This window comes from Crocodylus siamensis, chromosome 5 (genome assembly GCF_052110815.1).
Source record: "Crocodylus siamensis isolate JL-2025a chromosome 5, ASM5211081v1, whole genome shotgun sequence".
NCBI classification, from domain to species: domain Eukaryota; kingdom Metazoa; phylum Chordata; order Crocodylia; family Crocodylidae; genus Crocodylus; species Crocodylus siamensis.
Genome location: NC_143399.1, coordinates 135,448,375 through 135,469,484, shown reverse-complemented (window position 1 = coordinate 135,469,484; position 21,110 = coordinate 135,448,375). Strand labels below are relative to the sequence as shown.

Sequence of the window (21,110 nt, the reverse complement as noted above, 5' to 3'; positions counted from 1 at the left end):
CCAGCTAATTATAGTCCTATCCTGTAGTTCTAAATCTCCAGTGAGTAGTTCCAAGTCGTAACTTGTTTGACTCATTTGCTTAATGTTTAATACCTCACTCTAAAAATGACTTGTATCAATTTTTGTTACCATTTTTATATAGTGAGTAAAAGGATTAGCACTTCAAGAACCATCAAAATAGATGGTCGCTCCAAAATGTTGTCTGATGTCAGCAGCCTTGTCACCTTATTTTTTTTAATGATTTTATAAATTAAGCTGTATTCAGCTTTTTTCCAGTATTTGGATAGAAAGAGCTCCATAGATTTTGCAACAATTACTGGCATTCATCAGTTTAGTTGGTTACTCTCTCCCTTGGGTGAGAAAATCACCAGAGCAAGGATAAGGGCATCCTGCTACCAGAAATGCTTTCTTTTGAATGAGATGGTTATAAAACTAAACTCATAGCACCAGATCTTTTTCGTAAGCGTAGTTAGCTTGGTGAGGGTTTGTTTCATTACCCTCGCTTCACCTTACAATGTCAAATGGATATAATCTCTTCACTTCCTGCCCAAGCTATTGCATGCGGGGATAGTATGTTCTGTAACAGTTGACCTCAGAGCTTACAGTTTCTCTGGGGAGGGGAGTGGTCTGTATATATTCCTTATCAACTTACAAAGTAGTTAAAGCTAAACATAGTAGACTTTTGAGCTTCTCCAGTGAAAGACGTAATAAGAAGTGCAGATGAATCAAATGAGTATCAAATGAGTATGCAGTGAAACCAATTTAATGGGGTGGAGCAGACACCTTATGTAGTCCTATTTAAAAGCTTGATCAGTTGTTTAGCTAAATTTACAACTTTGTCTAAGAATCATTTGGGACTGAGATGAAATCTTTAGTATTGTAAAGTGGTTGTTTAAAATAGCAGATTCATGGTAGAGACTAGGTGCAGAAAGCCCGAGGCAGAATCAATCGAAGTAACATGGTTTTTTGTAAGTGGTATAGTTTAGATCGGTAGTGAACAATATATTACATTTGCCCTTTAGTGTGGGGGGGAACAAATCTTAGACTGGATTCTGCCATTTTTAAATCAGTCTGTACGCTGAACTTCTATCCTGTTATGGATATAGACAGGTTTCTGATCACTTATTTTGGTAAAAGTGTACCTGGCCTTGGGGGTTTGGTGCCCTATGGGGAGTAATTGGGAATAAAACCACTTCTTACTGATGGTTTTTATGAAGTTCTAGCCGTGGTTGTGCTAAAGGAACTGTTTGCTATCTTCAGTTTTCTCTTCCCAACACTCCTTTCTTGATGATACAGAGGTAGGGTCTATAGAATTGGAACATCAGCTCACATCCCATATGAGCTTCATACAGCCTAGAGAGGATAACTACTTCTTTTTATGAGACAGTTATCCAAAATTTTTCCATGTGGAGGAAATGTTGAAAGAGTTCCTTCTCCCAGTCCTTATTTAAAAACTACTGTGATTGTCCTTAATCCTACCTGAACTGAGATGTGCAAGGATTGTTTGTTAAAAAAAAATAATCAAGACATGGGCAGTAGTAACTTTGAGGAGTTTTATCTGGAAGATTTGATTGAGCTGGATTTTTTTGCTTTGCTTTTAAGTAATAGTTGACCATTTGAAAATGTATGGGCATGTGGGCAAGCAAATAGTTATTTCATTCAACATCAACTAGAGTTCATGGGCCAGTGTCTCAGACTCAAATGATAATCAACTTGCTAATAAACTGGGTTAGCCACCTTTTGGAAGTAACTTTCTACTCTGCTGAATTTGATAAAGTGCCTCAAGCTTCTTGTTAGCTACGTAAAATACTTTATTTAAAATCCAGTCTGGTAGTTTTAGTCTGATAATTCTTATTTATCTGTAATTACAAAATTCACATAGACCCTTTTTCCAGTGCCAGACAGCACCTTGCAGGATGTTTTCTAACACAATTAAGTGCGACTTGAAGAGTCCTATTTATGTTAGGTGTGCAAATTGGAGAACTGTTTGGTTCCATTTTTTTTTTATATATTATCATACTAGCACATGTTCCCTGCGTTGAAGTTGTCCATCTTCCCTATTTATCTGTGACTCTAAAAACAAAAAACAAAAAAAAAAACCTACCTCCTACCTCCCTTCTGCGTTTTTTGTTTCCATCTACCTATAGGGCAGATGTAACGGTCTCTGTCTCTTCTCACAACCTTCAGTGTGCTTCTCTGTTGACATGGCTGGAGGTTAGACTAGCTTCTTGGCTGTATTGCTTAAATTCTCTGTCTTGCTGTTCTTGATCTATAAAATGGAAACAAAAGCATTTTCCTGAATTACAGGGTTGTTGTGAGACTGTATAATAAATCACTGGGGTGTTTTGCATGTTCTGTGTATTAAGAAAATCATAGTTCATCACACACAAAATACTATGAAAGGGGTTAGTCCCTCCTCTCCTTACACACCCTCTCCAAGACCTGAGATTTCCTAAAGTCTATGAGACTAAGAGTTAAGTTGGAGCATGTTGCTCACAGAAAGGACCCCATGGGCAGTGCCCAGGTAATCAGCTAGGTCAAATTCATCCCTTTGCCATTTGTCTATTTAAATGACAAAGGAGACTGTTCAGACACCCTTAATAGAAAGGGATTGCTTCAGCATAAAATCAAAAACAAAGGAATAAACAAGCACAGGAATACAAAGCAAAAACTTTCTTACCAAGTTTTTTCTTTTCCTATCTCTTCTTTGGGGTCACTGCATGCAGAGATTAACAGTCCTGTTTGTTTTACCAGTCTGCTTCTGAAAATAGTGTTTAAAGACCTAATTAATATACTGGGGAACTAAGAAGGAACATGTGAGAGGCTTCTTTGTCCTGGGACCCCAGAGTCCCACACCGAACCTTGGAACTAAACAATTTAACATTGGGGGGGATCTGGCTCCTGGGATTCTACTCTCTGCATTTGAATTGTTAATCAATACTGGTCCAAAAAGTACTGCTTTCCCTACTACTTTCTAACATGCACTTTTTTATGCCAGCTAAGGTTAGAAGTTCATTAGGCCTTTGATTCTTTGGGTTAGTCTCAAAGGACCGGGGACATGGGTCTTAGCATGTAATCAAGTCCCACAATTCACTCAGTGGTATCAATATACTTAAAGTAATATCAATATAGTTAAAGTGTTAATTGCTCATAAGTTATATTGTCAGCCTGTGCGCTAGCAGGGTGCTCTCTTACAATAGTGGAGAATATAGCAAATTGACTAAATTGCTTTTTGTAGCCTAGTATCAGTATAGAACCTGAAATCTCAGAAGATGAAACCTTTATTTTGAAGTAAGGTTGTGTGTAGATCTCCCAAAACCTACTCTGTGAAACATAATCTCATTCTTTGGAAAATGAGTTACCTGAAGAGGCTACATGGACAGGAATGACTTCTGGAACCAGGAAGGTTGTGAACTGCTTTTTCCGCTGTTGGGCAATTGGCTCCACAAATCCTAAAAGAACAGCTTGCCACAAGGCAGTATGCTTGCCCCATTTTTAGTCGACATCTACGTTAACAATCAGCCACTTCCTTCCGAACGTCAGTGTTTCATCTATGCTGACAATTTCTGCATTAGCACACAGCAGAAGAATTTTGAGGACAAGGAGAAGATCCTGGAGAGGGCACTGAACGAAATGTCAGATTATTACCTAAATAATTAGCTCAAACCCAACCCTAGCAAAACCCAAACCTGCTCTTTCCATCTGAGGAACTGGGATGTGGAATGACACCTGAATGTCACCTGAGGTGACGAGAGTCTCAAACATCAGAAACACCTGGTCTACTTAGGGGTAACACTGGACCGTACACTTTGTTACAAAAAGCACATGTTAAATACCAAAACTAAGGTCAACACACAAAACAACGTTATGCATAAACTCACAAATTCTAAGTAGGGAACACATCCATCCACCCTATATACTGCTGCCTTAGTACTTTTTATGTGGTTGAATGTATCTGCACTACTTGGGCATGCTCAAGTCACAGTAAATATATTGGCACTGCTCTAAATGATACATGCAGACTTATAACAGGCTGCCTGAAACCCATCCTATTCCCTGCTTATACGCACTGTCTTGTATAGCACCCCCTTACATCAGGAGGAAAGTATTAGGTGACATTGACTGGCAGGTATAAGAGTCAGATGACTGCCACCTGCTATATAGACATCAACCAGTGCACCATCTCTCATCAAGAAATAGCTTTTTGTTCTGCACCATACCATTGATCATATGACCAGAATCGGCCAGTACTACCCTCTGACGAAAAGAATGGGAGGAACTAGGCAACAAAGTTGTTGAATGGAACTGGCGAGGAATTACCCACTATGAGGGGTTAGCATCTGGCTCCATTTACAGATGGTACATGTGGCAGAGCCTGAATATATTAAGGGTCGTCTTGGCAGATGCAACTTTCTCATGAAATCATGGGGCCTCTACGCATTGGTGATGGATAGGGGATGCGCGAGGGTACACGTGCACCCCCTGAGAGCACTGGTGCATGTCTGACAGGCCACGCTCCCCACTTAGGTGATGGGCAGGGGGCAGGTGGGAGTGCCAGTCCCCCTTCTGCAAGCGCCAGCCGGGCAGTGGGAGTGCCAGATGAAGTGCCATGGCCCCTGACTAAGGTGTCACTAGTCGCCCATGCCTCTACACAACTGACCAATGTGTTTGTTAGAAGAAGCAAATTATGGATCATCTCCTGAGATGCACTGTAGCACCACAATGCACCCCACAAGATTTGGCAACATTAACACTAGAAGCAGTGGCCTGTGCAGAATATTGGGAGCGAACTATACAGAAAGAGTGGACTGGAGACATGATAAAGAAGAAGTACTGCCACACAAAGTTGCCTATCTGAGCTTACCAAGCAGGAAAACAATCCACTGTAGGAACTAGAGAAATGCCGTGTCCAAAAATATTAATGAAGAAGGATGTTTTCTACATCAGTGTGATATTAAGAGGGTGGTTGGTTGGATTACAGATAGTAGCTGTAGTTATGGAGTACGGTGACATGTAGGCACCCACAACAAAACTACATTGCATTGCTGCAAAGCATTAGATACAACTGGCATAGGAGTGTGTTGTTTTTTTTAATGCAGGTGAGGTTTGTTAGATGAGCTCAAACTGTGAATCAGGGTTAGCAGAGCTTTATGTCTGTTATTAGAAAACCAGACCCTGAGGGGTTTGAGTTCAGCAGCATGCTACTTTACAAGACATCACAGGGGTGCAGTTTGCAGGGTAAGGTGCTGCTTGCTAAGAAAACATACATCAGAATCCAGCTCAAAACATGGAAGGAAAAGGGGTGGTAGAAGCCCTGATTTTATATGAAGATTTATGTGACTGTTGGCTGCCCAGATTTTTGAGGCAGGTCCTGAAATGTGAGAGCCTGGAAGCAGTATTATGGTTGAGTAAAATGCTTTCATTCTTGCCCTGTGTAATGTCAACATGTTGATGGTTCACAGCCTGTAACACTTTAGGCTAGAATTCTTTTTCTTGGCTTTAAACTGCATCCTTCATATCCTTGTAGTCTCCTGACACTATTAAGTTCTGCAGATTAAAGGAAGAAATGGCTTATGTATGGCTCCTCTCTGTTGCTTGGCTGAACAAAAAGTATTGGACTACCATGCAGCTGGAGAGAGACGTGCAGTTGGACGCCTACATCCTTCCTACAGTCTGGACATACTTTAGCAATGCAACATTCTTCAGCATTAGCATTTTAGGGTCACAGTGGCTCTAAAATGAGTGTGTCCAGATGTGCAAGTTTGAGCTTCACTTGGGACTCGCTACATGAGCTGCTAGTGGGCACATGTCACTTGGGCTGGAGAGTCAAAGGTGGCTGGATGTGATACTAGTTGCATCCCTCCCTTGTGAGCCACCTAGGTGTGGGCAGACCTTTGTCTTTTTTTGTAAGTATTCTAAAAAACTCCTGAAAAGTCAGAGACCTGTGGGGATGTTTAAAGAATTGCCAGGAAAAAACAAATCTGAAAAGGTATTGAGCTTGAGGCACAGATTCTGCAAGGTACTTATATATATGTCTATAATGAGACACTTTGTTCCTTATGGTTGGTGTGTGCTTAAGTCTTTTACAAAGTCCAGACTTACCAAGTCCAGACTCCAGCACATAGTATTTAGGATGACAATCTTGTTAAGAAACATTACAAAAAATTACAAATGTGGGTGTTTAGTCTACACAGGCAGTCTCAGATTAAACTGCTGGCATTTGTCATAACTGCTTTAATGCTGTGGGTCTAAGTAGCTCTCACTACAAGCTTTTCTGTGCTTCTCAGCAATTGTATCAAGTTCTTCTTTGTTTTTTCACAGGCCTTACTTTGAACTCAAGGCAAAATACTATGTGCAGCTTGAGGTATGTATGTACTTCAGACCCATGAAAAACTGATTACAGGAAAATGATGAAATTCAATGCAAAGTGCTGCTCTAATCATTTTTCTTACATTTCAGTGCCAAACAAATTCTGTTCCAAGCCATTTATGTTGAAGAACCTACTAAGCATATTTTAAAGATAAGATGCCAAAGAAACCTTTGTTTCTATTTGTGAAACAGGAAGTCTTCAAAATCTGCTTTGTATCTTTGTGCTTGTTGTTAGAATCAAGCAAATATAATTTGACCAATTTTACCTGGAAATTATGTGAAGTTTATGAACGTCATCTACTCTGTGGTTTTATTATTTTAAACTGTACTTAACTGTGCTTTTGGTTAAATCACATGATGCTATTTCCTTTTCTTGATTGGATACCAGGCTTACAAGTCAATTTTGGCATCAAGGCTTGCAGAAAGCAAACTTAAAATAAGCTTTCCTTCACTGTTGAAATGTGAGCTTAAAATCTATGCTAGGAAACTGAGCCAGAGGGTGTGAACACAAAACGAATTGGCTGCTTAGAGGGGGAATGGAAAGTTCACATAGACACTCTGTGTTTTGGAACCAAATCAAGCAATTCAGCTCTTCCGAGCTCTGTCAGGGGAGAGGCATGAACTCTTGATGTTCGTTCTGTCGGTGAATTGCTGAGAGTTTGTGACAAGTGGCAGCTTGAAGTGATAGCAACACTTAGGCCCGTGCAGATGTGTGGGAGTCTTTTCCAACATGTGGCAATGATATCTCAAACTGTTCCAGAGACTAGTGTAGATGATCTGTACAGGATAATTTTCCAGGTAGTTCTGTGCTTGCTGTTTCAATGTGTTGCATCACTCAGTTGTGGTACTCACTGCAATAAGTAGCCAGAATACTGTGAACTTAGTTTAAGTGCACAGACTTGAGACTGAAAAAGGGTAACTATATATGCCCTTATCCAAACTCAGTGCAAACTACATTTAAGTACGGAGCACTATCAGGGTGTGGTACTAGCAGCTCCTGTCAAGGCTTCTAGTAGCAATGTTTTGATAACTGTTTCCCCTTTTCTTTTTCTGGGGCAGTTAAATAGAGTACAGTTAGTTAAAGTAGATGGATGCAGGTAGTATGCAGGTAACCAGAGAGCAGTTAAGTTGCAAAGTAGACAACAGCGCCAACGTATGTAACTTGAGTTGGTTACAGTTTAAGTAGTGGGCAATAGTTTGAGACCACTGTTGTGTTATGCAAATTATGCGGTTATCTGGTGAGGAAGTGGAGTGCACAGTATATATTGTATTAAGCACTGCTGTTGGGCTCCTCATCTTCACATGGCTCAGCTTGCCCTAGACTATTAGAAGCTTCTGTGCTGTTCTCAGGCATGTAGCACATAACCAGTTCTTTCCAGCTCATTTCAGTAGTAGCTCCATGATTGTTTGGCTTTCTCTCATCTTCAGTCTTGCAGCTTCATTGCTCCTTTGGTGGTGCCGAGGCCAGAGTCTGTTACTTTTTTAGCTTGGACCCTGAACAACTTAAAGCAACTGACTTTCAAAATGGAGAAGCAAATGCCCCCTTTTTGTAGGTACTGGAAAATGTGTGACTTGTGCATTTTAAAAATCTTCATGCCTTCTTTATTAGCAATTAAAAAAGACTGTGGATGACTTGCAAGCAAAGTTGGCCCTGGCAAAGGGAGAGTACAAAACTGCCTTGAAAAACCTGGAGATGATCTCAGATGAGATCCATGAGAGGAGACGGTCTGCTGCCATGGGGCCCCGGGGCTGCGGTGTGGGTGCTGAAGGCAGTAATACTTCAGTGGAAAACCTTTCAGCAAGCAAACTGGAGGCAGACACCATCTCCAGTAAGTATAAAGTTGTTCACTTAGAAACTGCCATAAGCAGGTCTTGTGCTGCAAGAAATGTTGGGTGAAGAAAGCTATTGATGTCTTGGAGTTTGTGATTGGGTGTTTTGTGGCTTTGGTTAACTCAGTTATGCTTTCAGCCAACTTGACAATTTCTGAACCCATGAGAATTCAGTCCTTGGGGAAACAGAGTAAAGTGGAAATATTCCCCCTTGTGTCTAGCATGGCAGGGATTGAAAAGCACAGTGTTGTAGGAAAGCAGCAGTCGATACACATTAATGGATGTGAATACGAGCTTCTGAAAGCATTTATCCAGTCATTCTGGAGACTGTTCTATACAGTTTGGTTTGGCTTGAGGGTGGTCAAGATGGATGCAACTTTGCTAGTATGGGAAAAAGCTATAGTTGTATAAAGACGTTGTTATACTAGTATAAATACTATCCATTCAAGAGGTGCTGTACTGCTGTGCTTGTACTGGTATAGTGAAAGCCATTCAACTCTTGTAAGCCTTTTGGCCTTGCCTACACACAACCTGGGATAGGGACGTTTGCCAGTATGTTGCCATGTAAAAAGGGCAGTTAGACCTGGCACTTTGCATAAGGTCATGCTTGCTCAGTGTGATGATACCTGCCCTTTTGGCCTTCAGTGCAGCTAATGCTTCCCAAGATCATATGCGCTGTGCTTACTACTCAAATCTGGTGCTGATTTTTCACCAGCTTTATGAATCTGTAATACCACTTCATTTAAGTTAAGTCTGTTACTGGTGTGAGCGTGGGCGGATTTAGGATTTTGAAAAGGGGGTGCAGATGGTGTGGTGCATCAAGACAACACATTTTTCTCCAATTAAAAAGAACAAGAAGATGTACTAATATGCTAGAGGCCCAGTACTATAGTATTCAGTTTAAGATCAAAACAAAACTAAATGCAGCTACATTGGAATGTGCACTAGTTTGCTAGATTATATATTTAGTTTAAAAAAATCAACAAATTAAGCAAAAATAGTCAAAAGAGATGTGTCATTTGCCCTATAGTCATAATAGATATGTACATAAATCTCATTCAGATTCATAATACAAAATCTAGCTTTGAGCATCCAGTGCTTCGCTGTTCTTGATCCACACTGTAGTTAATATTTACAGGAGTTAATATTACCACATTTGAGTTAAAGTTTTTAGCTAGAACTAAAACCAATGTGCAGGGCTGTGAAATAGGAGAGAGGTATGACTGAGAATGGATAACAGATAGTAACATTGCAGAAGAAAGCATAGCTTGATTAATGGAAGATCAAGACCACTGAAAACAAGGAAGAGTAGTTAACACCTGTGAAGTGAAGAGCAGTTACCAGGAATTAGATAGATTATAATGAGCCATTAAGTCAATAGATCCCAGCAGACCTGCCTGAATAGAGAGGGCACTGCTGTTCACAGGCAGTTGTTTTTAAGGTTTGGGTAGAGCACGAATCAAAGGAGGATGTGACTGCACCCCCTGCCCCCTTGATTCACCCCAGGTATGAGTCCAGAGTGGGGGGTTTGACTGTGGGAATTAAAGGTCCAATGGAGAAAGATGTGGGTGTGCCTGTCAGTCACAACAGCAAAAGTATTACCCCCGTAAGAGGTAAGTTCTTGCGCATTGTGGTGGGTGATTGTCTTTCTACCCATGTCTTTTTATACCTGGACTACTGAAAGAAGTTCTGTCTGCTGCGCTTAGTTAAGATTTCAAGGCATCGTGCACTGATTTTTTTTTTTTTGCTGGTAGATGCTGTTATTTGGATCTTTAATACCCAGTACATTGATTAATAAAACATAAGCTGTAGCTTTTAGTCAGAATTGCATCAAATGAACTGACTTCAGTGCAACAGATAGCTCATCCTGTGCAAAATTATCCGCAGTTGCCTCAAGTGTGGCGAGCAATGCAAGCTGAGCGGGAAGTAGCCATGTACTAAAGTGTGGAGGAGCTGAACTATTGCTGTACAATCTTACACTTTTTAAGCAAAGTCCCAGTACAAAAAAAAATTGGGAGGTGGGTGTTACATACTTATCTGTTGAAATATTCTTAGGTCAGTGCTGTAATGTAGCTTTTATAGTGCATGAAAGCTAATGATCTTGGAAACAGCAAAGATGATAGCAGCTTCTTGTTTGTGCCCTTCATGTTTGTAAATGAGCAAGAATGTGGGCTGATGAGATAAGAAAAAAAAACTTTGAAACTTTGCTTTGTGGATTTCCCTTGCTAACACTGTTTCTTTGCTCCCAGCGTTCTTTTAAGTTGACTCCAAACCTTGCTTACAATATTGAGATTTCCAAGTGGGAGGACTTGAAGATAGCTTAGGTCATTTTATGATCTAAAATGAATGGGGGGATTGTTCTGCAAAGGCTGATGCATGTGAGTCACCCATCTAAGGCCAAGACTACTCACATGTCAGGTGCTGGTACATGAGCTCCAAACGTGTTAGTGTTGACAAGATGTCTAGCACTTGCATTGTACAAAATGGAACTATTGTTGGCTGATTTCCCCCCACCTGCTCCTAAACAAAGAGTCTGGCTTAATTCATTTTGACAAACTGGAGATGGCCAACACCATTTGGAATTTCACACACAAGAAAGCTAGAAGGGGGAGACAACTTTACTGGGGGAAAGGGCCCCTTTTTTGTTGTTGAACTCTCTCTCAAGCAACAGAAGTCACTGGACTTCTACTGTAAAAGCAGGAAGATAATCTGAAGGTGGCATTCTCTACTGCCACCATGTCTGGCTTTTAATCCTTTTATGCTTAAGTTTTGGCTAGGAATCTGAAACCTGCTGTGATGAGCACAGTACACTCATTAAAGGGAGAGTCTCTGTTGTGAACAGCTTATATTCTCATTACAGGACCGATCCAGTGAACAAGGCAGACAACAGGATGTGTAGGAAGGAGCAGAGCAAAGTAAAACACGCTCCGCTTAGCATAACGAGCAGTAGCTGTTATTGATATTGGTACACTGCATTACTCTGCTTCTCCTAATAGCTCATGTCAGGAAGTGGGAGTGGACTGTTTCCTTCTGTCCAAGGCCTGCTAATGAAATGCCATGTTAATGTATTGTAGACAGCTGTAGTTACACTTGGCTTGTAAATGCAGCCCTTGGGATAGTAGTGGATGTACTGGAGATGATGCAAAAGGAAATAACTGAAATTGCATAAGGGAGCTACTTTGGGGAAACAAGGTGAACTAATTGGAATGCCCCTTGAATGTTCCAGTAGCCTCTGAAGTCTTTGAGGATGACAACTGCAGCAGTTTTGTGTCTGAAGAAGATTCTGAAACCCAGTCAGTGTCCAGTTTCAGTTCTGGTCCAACAAGCCCCTGTGAGATGCCCACTCAGTTTCCTCCAGCAGCAAGACCGGGGAGCCTGGATCTGCCCAGTCCTGTCTCCCTGTCTGAATTTGGGATGATGTTTCCTGTCCTTGGTCCTCGAAGTGAGTGCAGTGGGGCATCTTCCCCAGAATGCGAGGTTGAACGAGGTAAGTAGAATTGGGTAAGCTGGGGTCAGGTTGTTTGTTCAGTTTTGTAGCAGGAGTGGAACATGCTAAACTTTCTCAGGGATGTTGCATTCATTGAGGTGGGATGTGTTGTTTAGAATACTTTGGAGATGGTACCTGAATTTTTTCCATCACCAAGTATTACTAGTATTTTACATTATTAGTTATCCATCCCCAAATGGGATGTGCCTTATGTTTTCCTGTCTGGCCTCCCACATTCAGTACAGAAGTGGTACTAGAGGAGCAGTAGGATGCATTTGATGTATCCTGCCTTTAGAGTCTGAGATATTCCAAGATAAGTACTGAGCTGTTTTTTTGTTTGAATTTATTTTTTTTAAATCCCTGATATCTGTCTGGGTGAAAATCCTGCTTCTGAGAGCCCATAAAATAAGGTGTTGAAGGCAACCACCTTTGTCAGTTGCTTAACAAGCTTTAGCTAAGAAATTCAGATTGCAGGATTATTAAAACACTTGTGTGCTGCACCCGAGCTTGTTTCGGGATTCACTTACTGAGGCAGGGCACAGGTTTTCGTAACCTGGGAGACCAGCTTTGGTTCATGTATATTTCCTTAAAACAATACTGCTCCTTCTGGGTTCTCGGATCCTTTGGTGAAAGAAGCAGCGTTGGTGTCCAGACCGTGGTATTGACTCGAGTTTGAACATTTTACTCCTGTCTTTGCAGGGGATAGGGCAGAAGGGGCTGAGACCAAGACGGGTGACAAGGCGAACAAGAATAGGAGCAGCAACAGTCACTCTGCTGAGGGCCTGGCTTTGGATAACCGAATGAAACAGCTCTCGCTTCAGTGCATGAAAATCAAGGAGGGCTTAAGTGCAGGCAGAAAAGCTGCTCAGATTGGCTGAATTGTTCTCCTCCCATCCTGCTCTGGTTAATGGGCGTATTGGTATTTATACATGAACTTCTCAATGTCCGAAGAAGTGTGCCAATAACTATTTAATATATGCCAAATCTTAAGTGTTTACTATAACAATTTAAAACTGCACTAAAGGAGTGGAATTGATGTTGAGGGCTGATGGTTTTTTCAGTGAAATCTTTGTAGGATGGACAGATTGTCATATGTACAGCTGTGCTCATATTTCACAGCCTTTGTAAACTGTTTTGTAGCAGCCTGGCTGAAGCAATAACTGGTAATGTTCATGTGTAAACTCATGCCAATAGGGGTCTGAAATCCAAGCCAAATATTGGTGGTGAGAAGTTTGGCTTCAGTTTTGTAGAATGATACTCTTTAGATATAGTGGATCCCTGAAATCTAAGTGGCGTCTCCTTTAAACACCTATATTTGTCTGTATTATAATGAACCTATAGGAACATTTTGTATACAGGGAAGCTGTTGCATGTGTGGGTTTAGAAGCCTTCACTTGCTCTCCAGTGTTCCAGCAAGGAGAAAGTTAGTTGCCCTTAAGACTTGGTCGAAGAGGATAACAGAAACATGGTGATGTTCAGTAGCTACGTGCCCCTTCTACCTACCTGCTCTTTGTGCAGCTGCCTTCTAAGGGCGAATCTAGTGACAAAAAAGTACAGGACTCTTTTTTTTTTCCTTGAGAATGTAAGTATAATTTATCAGCACTTTAAGTGTTATTACTGTAAAACAAGATCCAAGGGTGCGTGTAGGACAGTCTTGTTAGATACCTTCCAAATTTGAAGGGGGCTTGCCCTTAAGATGTGCATGAAGAAAAGGAATTGCCCGTGTGGCTTGACAGTGTTCTTAATTTTTCTGTAGGTTGTAATGTGTGAGGTTTTATGACTGTTTAAGGGACTTGAGATTTTTAGTATGGCCTAGAAAAATTCACTAAAAGTAGAAAGGGGGTGGGGCATGTTTTGGCAGCAGCTGTTAGGCAGTAGTGTATCTGGTAATTATGCTAATAAATGGGTAGTAAAAATCCTAGGACTTAAGTTTGGTGGCTAGACATTTCTGAGAGCACCATACTATATCTGAAACATGTCAGTTTATATTGTTAATTTGATGGGAATTAAGTATCATCCAAGGTTTTCTATTCCATGTTTTGCAATCCTGGTGTATTTTGTCCCTGCCACTGCTTGTGTATCTATTCTCAAAGTAAATGTAAAATTCTTCACACTACAGTAAACATTTTGGTTTTCCATATTTTATTTTGACTTGTGCAAGATTACGGTGTCTAAAACAGTGGCTATTTCAACCATTATTATAAAAATAGTTCCACAGTAAACTAAGTGTAAGAGGATGTTTACAAGTAGTAGTCATGTGTATACATATGTAGTCCAGATTCACCCAAGGAAGTCAGTTTGGTCTCTTGCCATTCTAATCCCAAACGCCCTAGTCTTTAGTAAGGTAAAATGAAGCTTAATGTAAATTTAATTTCAGCACTGGTACTTGATTGGAATGTGTAGGACACTTGAGACTTTTTAGGCAAGACCCTGGCACTGACTACTTTGCTATCCAAACAATTATTTCATGATAGCTTTCAACTAGACTTTCATTCACGTCACATTTGGCTTATGGACTGGCCAATTTTAAGTAAAAAACAAAACAAAAAACCCAACAAAAGAAAATCTGCCTTTAAAGGATTACTTAGTATGTAGTGGAGGGGGAGATATGGTATGTTGTCTGACACCTCTGTTGGGACAGAAATCTGATTTCAGAAGATAGATTTAATGTTAACATGCAGAAGTTGAACACAGAAGGGCACCTGGCACTTGCAAAAGGCTTAGCCCATAGCTCATCATCAGCACATTCCAACTGCTGAGCTAACAACTTGAGGAAGAATGGTTAGTTTTAACAAGTGTCACTTGATGCTTGGCCACCTTACCTTCTAGTTAAGTAAATCAGCCAAGGAATTATGTACCGACTACTTATTTTTGCAGAGCTGACAACTCTTAATCACCCCTCTGCTTTTGACCTCTCAACATCAAATTCATCCTGGTACAAAATGGCACAAGGTAAGTCCCTACCAAACAACCTGCATTATGGAAGGATTAATTATGTCCCACTGGAGCCAAGATAAGAAGTTTTCTCTTTTATGCAATGCACTTGCTTACCTCCAACATCTCACTCTACTGCAACAAGAGTGTCATGGCCCAGGAAACTACCAGCAGCTGTTCTTGAAAATGAGCTGACCCATCTGTAGGGTTGCAAGGAGTAAACATTAAGAATGTGCGAAGCAAACCATATTCGATTCAGATTTGGCCTGATTCAGGGGACAGTGATTTGATTAGCTGATTCAGATCACTGTCCCAATTTGATTTGGCTGAATCCGAATCGTAAGATTTGATGCTGATTCGGAGAATCAGCAATTCAGCCGTAGACACAGCTTTAAAAGTTTTTTCTACATCCCTCCTGGTACCAGGAATGGCTGGTGAACACTAAGATGGTGGGGTGGATGGAGCATCACACAGGAGCATGGGGGGTCCCTCTGCCTGCTTGGTGGCGGACCCGGAAGTGGACCAGAAATACAGGCAGTCCTCAACTTAGTTTCTAAACTGACACCGTTTCAACTTTCTGACTCTATTTTCAACTTTACAATGCTTGATTCAACACCATGCTGTGCCAGTGAATGAGTTTGTTGCCTGTCTCCCTGGAGAACGTCTGTCCAAACTTCCTTGGATGCTGGCTTTAAGAAAGCAGCCAAGACTCCTGAGAAGACTCCAGCCAACAACCCTTCAAGTCTAGCAAAGTCACCTCAAAGAAGTCTTTCCAAATCAATATGATTGCTATTTATAATATAAATACATTAACGTAGCTATATTACATATCTATAAATTGACTGAGTACAAGATTCTGGGTTATTTTCGGTGAAAATAGGGTATGGGGCCTTGGTTCAGGAACCAATCCCCCACTTATAATATTGTTTTGTGTAGGAAAATTGGTTCCGAGTTATGTTTCAACTTAAGACGTGGCTTTCAGGAACCAATTGTGTCGTAAGTCCGAGGACTGCCTGTACTTCCAGTCCACTTCTGTGTCCACTGCTGAGCATGCAGGGGACCACCCCCGGTATACTCTGTGTGCTCTGCGGCAGACCTGGAAGTGGACCGGATCTCTCTGAATCGATTCAGAGGGTTCCAATTCGACTTGGAGAACTTAAAGGGTCTCTCGATTAGATTCGGCTGCCGAATCGAATCAGCAACTGAAGCTTCCTATAGCCCTAGTAAACATGCAGAAGGCTGCTTCTGTTGGGTACTTACTTCAAGCATTCAGCAGCTGCATGTACACTAGAAGGGTGTATGCAGAGCTCCCTAGTTTGCTTATGCTCGCTTTGATACTCAAAAAGATGCTTTAATAAAATGTCCAACTGTAAACATGGAATTTTACGAAAACTTCTTTTATTTTAAACTCTTAAAAAGCTACTTCTATATATTGTATATACAGATAAATGACAAATGTGTATGAGCAGAATGAAATACAGACAAGTGAGCAAGCTTTTTTCCAGTTACATATATTTTCACATTAGACTCAGTTCATCTTTGAATCTAGAATTACAGTAGCTGGCCATGTTGTTAAGAATATAAAAATAAGCCTCTGATGTTTAAAATATGTATGAACACTTCAGCAGCCTTGGACTGAGATTGTACTGCAGGGCAAAACATAGCAATATGAAGAGTGAATTCTAGCTTCACAGTGTTTAAAAGCTTTATCTTTAACATGTATATTGAAAAGATATTCCTTGTGCTGTTTTTTTAATCCTAAAGATAGTCAAAATTTGTTTAAAATGCCTCTATATATGGCAGGTACTAACAGTGTTTAATTTTCAGTGGAGAATCCTCCTGGTATTCTGTTGGGTAAAATACCTACGCATAATCATAACACTTGGATGCAAAGTTAGATTGCAGACATTTTGCCATGCCTAGGACACTACATTTTAATGAAATCTTTCAGGTTGACCGTCTTAGATGGGATGGAAACAGTGGATAGAATTGTTGAAAGCAGCTATAAAGAGAAGCGGCTTTTCAGAACACTGGTAGATTTACCCAGACAACTAACCCAGAGTTTAAAAAACACAAATCACAGATCTGGACCCCACAGCTCTGGACCCCCAGATGGCAAATATCTTCGGCAATGCTACAGTAGGATTCACTATAAAGAGCTAAGTAGAAAGTCTACAGTGCAGGATGTGCCATTTTGTGTGTATGTAAATATCCTCCAGGCTCACTATGTAGTCCAGTGCATAGCAAGAGTAGCCACATGAAAATTTAGTAATTTTCTTAGAAAAGTCCTAGACTAGCTAATGTACCTGTGGTCTTTGGTCTACACAAAACATCTAGCAGTGGAAAGTTGAAATGACCAAATATGTGACAAGTGAAGTGCATGCTTGTGAATATAACATGAATCTTTGTAATTTAGTATCTTAAATAAACTTGAGTTGCATTTGGTAACAAGTGAAACAAAAGTAAGAACTACAAATGGGGGGGGGTGTACATGTGTGCACGTCATCTTATTGGAAGTACAGCAGTATGTTTGTTGATCAACTTCCAGATGTGACACCAATTGATCTGAAAAACCAGACTAACTACATCAACTAGTTTTTGGACAGCTGCATAGCCTTCTAGTCAGCTCCTATTTCTTGTGTAAAGGTGTTAAATTACACCATTGTAGGATTCTCTCAACTTCATAGTTTTAGCCCCAAAAATCAGCTTACTCAGCTTTGTTATCTGGGTACTTTCCTGGGTGTCAATTAATGATAGCAACAGTCCACTGACCTCATCTGGTAAAATATCTTCAGAACAAGATCAAAATCCTTGCTCTGCAACTATTAGTTTTGTTAGATAAGAACAGCAGTTTCCCTTTTTAAGTAAAATGTTTAAACGAAGGGAAAAAATGTCTTTCACCAAAATGATTTAAGGTTTACAGAATGCAAAAAGTGGGCACCTACATTTGCATTTATTCCAACAGAATGTTCTGCAAATCAAAGATTGGTTATTTCCTGTTTACTGTATGGTGAAAGCTAAGACAAGACATGCCTTAACTAAGTGTAAAATTGTTCTCTATTGTCATAAGACAACAGTGCAATATTTAAAAAGGATTTAGATCAGCATTTCTCAACCTGTGGGTCATGACCCAAAAGTGGGTTGCAAACAAACTTTACAAATGGGTTCTCCTTTAAAGGAGGAAAACATGGGAAACTGTGGCTTTTCCCTTGCAGGCTGGCAGAGTTCCAGCCTGCAGGCGGCTGCTTGTGGCTTCCCCGCTCCACACCCCCACCCCACACACTGGAGGGCTGGGGGCAGTGGGTAGGAATTTGCCATTTCTGTTTACGAATGGGTCCTGGTACAAAAAAGGTTGAGAACTACTGACTAGATGAAAAGACTCATACTGAGCATACCTGGTCTCAAATGTTAATAGGGACTAGCTCTGTTAAGTCACAACACTGTTAGTGGTAGTGATGAAAACTTATCCTTGCTCCTGGCATCAGACAGGTGAGTCTTCCTTAATCTCTCTCATCTGCATGTTTTACAATCTAAAGTAAATTCTGTGCTGTAAGGTAGTGAAATAAAGTGACTGTAAGCTCCGAGTCAGTCCATCACCATAAAAGCTACTGTGCTACCTTGGCGATGGGGCAAAGACAGAGGCTTCTTGTAGAGCAGACATCTATGAACAGGAGGGTATTCATTGATTTTAGTTAATGGACAGTCTAACTCATTCTCTCTTTCCATAAATTGAAAGGATGGAGATTGACCACTCCACAGTAACTTCGGTGCATCTGCTCTATTCCATGCTAAGTGAAAGAAAGGATAGAGGACTAACTAATTTGGTTTAACTTCCACTTCCTGCATCGCAGGTGACCCCATTTCACGTGGTATTCAACAGTCTGTCCTTGCCTTAAGGAAGTCCACTTGCTTGATTAGTCAGTCAGCTAAAAATGCTATCCTTTAAAGGGGTGGAGAAGTATTTAAGTATGTAAATCCACCTGCTTCCATTTTTTGGAAATCTGTAAGAGCACTTGCACTGTTTAAACCACTCATGCTACTATTTGCCTGAAAAGTGACCATTAGGGGTATGCCATACCTACATCCCTTTGCATATTGTGGCTCACAACTCTTGGACTTAGCCTGACTTAACAATCTTACCCTGTAAAGTGCTTATCACACAAGGATATGTTAGATTTATGGCTTCACCCACAAGAGCAGGCTCCGTTCACCTATATCACAATCCCCACAGCCTAACTGCAGATGTTAATAGCCCAACCTACATCTTCAAGCCTTTTGTTGTTTGCTGAACTGCAACCAGAGTTCCTGTTAGATATCTGTTACAGCTTCCATTGTACAGCTTTCATGCACAGATGATAAACAGGGAGTTACTGGCAGAGAGGCAGTGTGCTTTAACTCTGAGCCCAGATGGTCTTTCAGAGAACTGCAATTAAATAGCACATGTTCTACACATTTTTTTCCAAACTACCTTCTTCCTTTAGCAGCTGTTTAACCCAGGGAGATTAAACAAAAGCTATCTTGTGCTATTAAGCTGCTTGATAAATTTATTGTAGCCAACTTGAAGGGAAAGCACTGTATTAACGCTGGCCACTATAACAATGCACAGTATTCCACTTAAGTGCTCAGTTACTTATGATCAGATGCAATTTCCTCCCTCCAAAAATACAGTTCAACTTTTGTCTTGGAAAATTTCCCAGATGGAAACATTTCAGGACCATGTGAAGGAGACTGTCAAATGGCTTCTGAGTTACAAGTCATCTTAAAACTCCTGGGAACAGAAATGATAGACAGACAATGGAAGTTTGCCTTGTTTAAGGCTAAAATTATTTTAAATCCCTTCATGAAACCCTCTCAACTGCTGCAGTAGTTCTTTTTGGAATAATATATACCAAAATTGAGCTGGGGGAGGGGAGGTGATCTGGGCTACCCCCATTCCTTGCAGTAGGAGTTCTTAAGGTCAAAGAACATGCATCTCTTCTCTTGACACTTACCATCTAAAAAACAAACAACAACCCATAACAGGTGCTTAGGTGATCTTCCATGTGCCTTATTATGGAGGAGCTTCTTGGAATGCCTGCCTCAGCTCCAAAAAGCCCTGTTCATGGAGAAGCAGCATTTAAACTGCTGCTTTTTAGAGACAAAATCATGATTCTCAGTCATGAAGCTAACAATGTTACAGCTGCTTTTCCGGAAATGGAACTAGTAGTGTTATACTGCTTATAGATTAGGCCAACAAAAATATTCCCACAGTTTTAAATACTAGGCTGGAATAAAGGTCTTAGTGCTGAGGAGGAAAAAGAAAATGGTTCTTAGGGATATGCCATCTTAATGTCATACATACTTAGGAATAAGAAGCTGATGAGTACAAAAGTGCCTGGAAGTGCAGTGAAGTGCTCTCTTAGACGGGGAGAATTCTAGCCGTTGCTACCTGCTTCCTCCAAATGAAGGCATAGGCTGCTGGTGGCAAGCTACTATGAATTCCGTGTACACACTGATGCTCAGAAGCAGCAGATTCAGGTACATTTTACTTGAGTGCAATTGATTTTCTCACCTAAATACTTCTGAGCACTAGGCATGCAGGACAATGGCACTAATGCCTTTCAGTTATTCTGGAATAAACATAGTACACAGGAACCCTTCCTTTTCTCTTAATGGTTTACTAAGAATTATGTCATAAGAAATAATATACCCTATGTTTGGGAAGAAGAGGCAAGACTTCAATACTTGGTTCTTCTCTCTCCACTACTTCATCAAGTTTCAATTTAAAACAAAAATGCAGTAAATTAAGGTCTGCTGATTCATTTTCATACACAATCAAAAGATCTATTTTCAACCATATTCACACATTCAATATACCTTCAGTCAAAATCTGAAGCATTTTTTCTTTGATGCCAGCACTACAAAAAGTCGTAAGTAAACTGCCTGTTTGCAGTTAAATAAAGCAGACTGCCCTGTGCCTTTGGCTAGGGCTTCTTCAGGTAGACTGCAGTTCCCTTTTATGCAAATTATATGTGGGTTCTTCCCATGTTCTCTGGATGTGGCATAGCTGTAAAATCTTGACTGTCTCCCTAGACAGCAGTGTAATATGCCATGTCACTGGAGCTGTGATACCTTAAGAGGGGAAATGCTATTAAAGTCCAAGAAGAAAGGACCTTCCTGTTGAGGCAGAAAGGTGCTTGGAATGATATTATAAACCCCAGGAGGTACATTTTCCACTTCCAAGTAGCAAAAGCCGCATCTATAATGAAAGAAAGTTCAAGTTTAATCGCATATCCTTGTTGAAAGGAAAGAATACTGCATTTAAATCAAGCAAGGTATTACCTGTAATCACCACTGTTCTTTTTCTGAAAGCTAGAGGGACCAGGATCTCCTACTGTAGAGACTGTGATAAGTTCAAACCCAACGCTGTATTGTCTACAAATAAAGACAGAGACCATACATATATATATACACATATCATTGCAACTCAAAGAAAGGGGACACTAATCCT

The 21,110-nt window shown here is 40.6% G+C and overlaps 2 protein-coding genes across 5 annotated transcripts in view; one reads left to right on the top strand and one right to left on the bottom strand.

The window, feature by feature from the left end:
• The window catches only part of SH3BP5 (SH3 domain binding protein 5), a 72,543-nt gene extending 58,734 nt beyond the window's left edge, over nucleotides 1-13,809 (top strand). The window contains exons 6-9 of one of the 2 annotated variants that reach the window (XM_090046406.1): nucleotides 6,322-6,364; nucleotides 7,979-8,198; nucleotides 11,429-11,686; nucleotides 12,386-13,809. In XM_090046406.1, coding sequence (XP_089902532.1) covers nucleotides 6,322-6,364; nucleotides 7,979-8,198; nucleotides 11,429-11,686; nucleotides 12,386-12,564 — 700 coding nt within the window. In that variant the 3' untranslated portion in view covers nucleotides 12,565-13,809. Of the gene's footprint in view, nucleotides 1-6,321; nucleotides 6,365-7,978; nucleotides 8,199-11,425; nucleotides 11,687-12,385 lie in introns of both variants that reach the window. The other variant, XM_090046405.1, reaches the window with a different exon arrangement.
• A 2,190-nt stretch (nucleotides 13,810-15,999) lies between these two features.
• CAPN7 (calpain 7) overlaps nucleotides 16,000-21,110 on the bottom strand; it is a 44,947-nt gene continuing 39,836 nt past the window's right edge. For all 3 annotated transcript variants that reach the window (XM_090046402.1, XM_090046401.1, XM_090046403.1), the window contains 2 exons: nucleotides 20,942-21,034; nucleotides 16,000-20,858 (listed from right to left, as the gene is read on the bottom strand). In XM_090046402.1, the coding sequence (XP_089902528.1) occupies nucleotides 20,714-20,858; nucleotides 20,942-21,034 (238 nt within the window). In that variant the 3' untranslated portion in view covers nucleotides 16,000-20,713. The remainder of the gene's footprint in view (nucleotides 20,859-20,941; nucleotides 21,035-21,110) is intronic.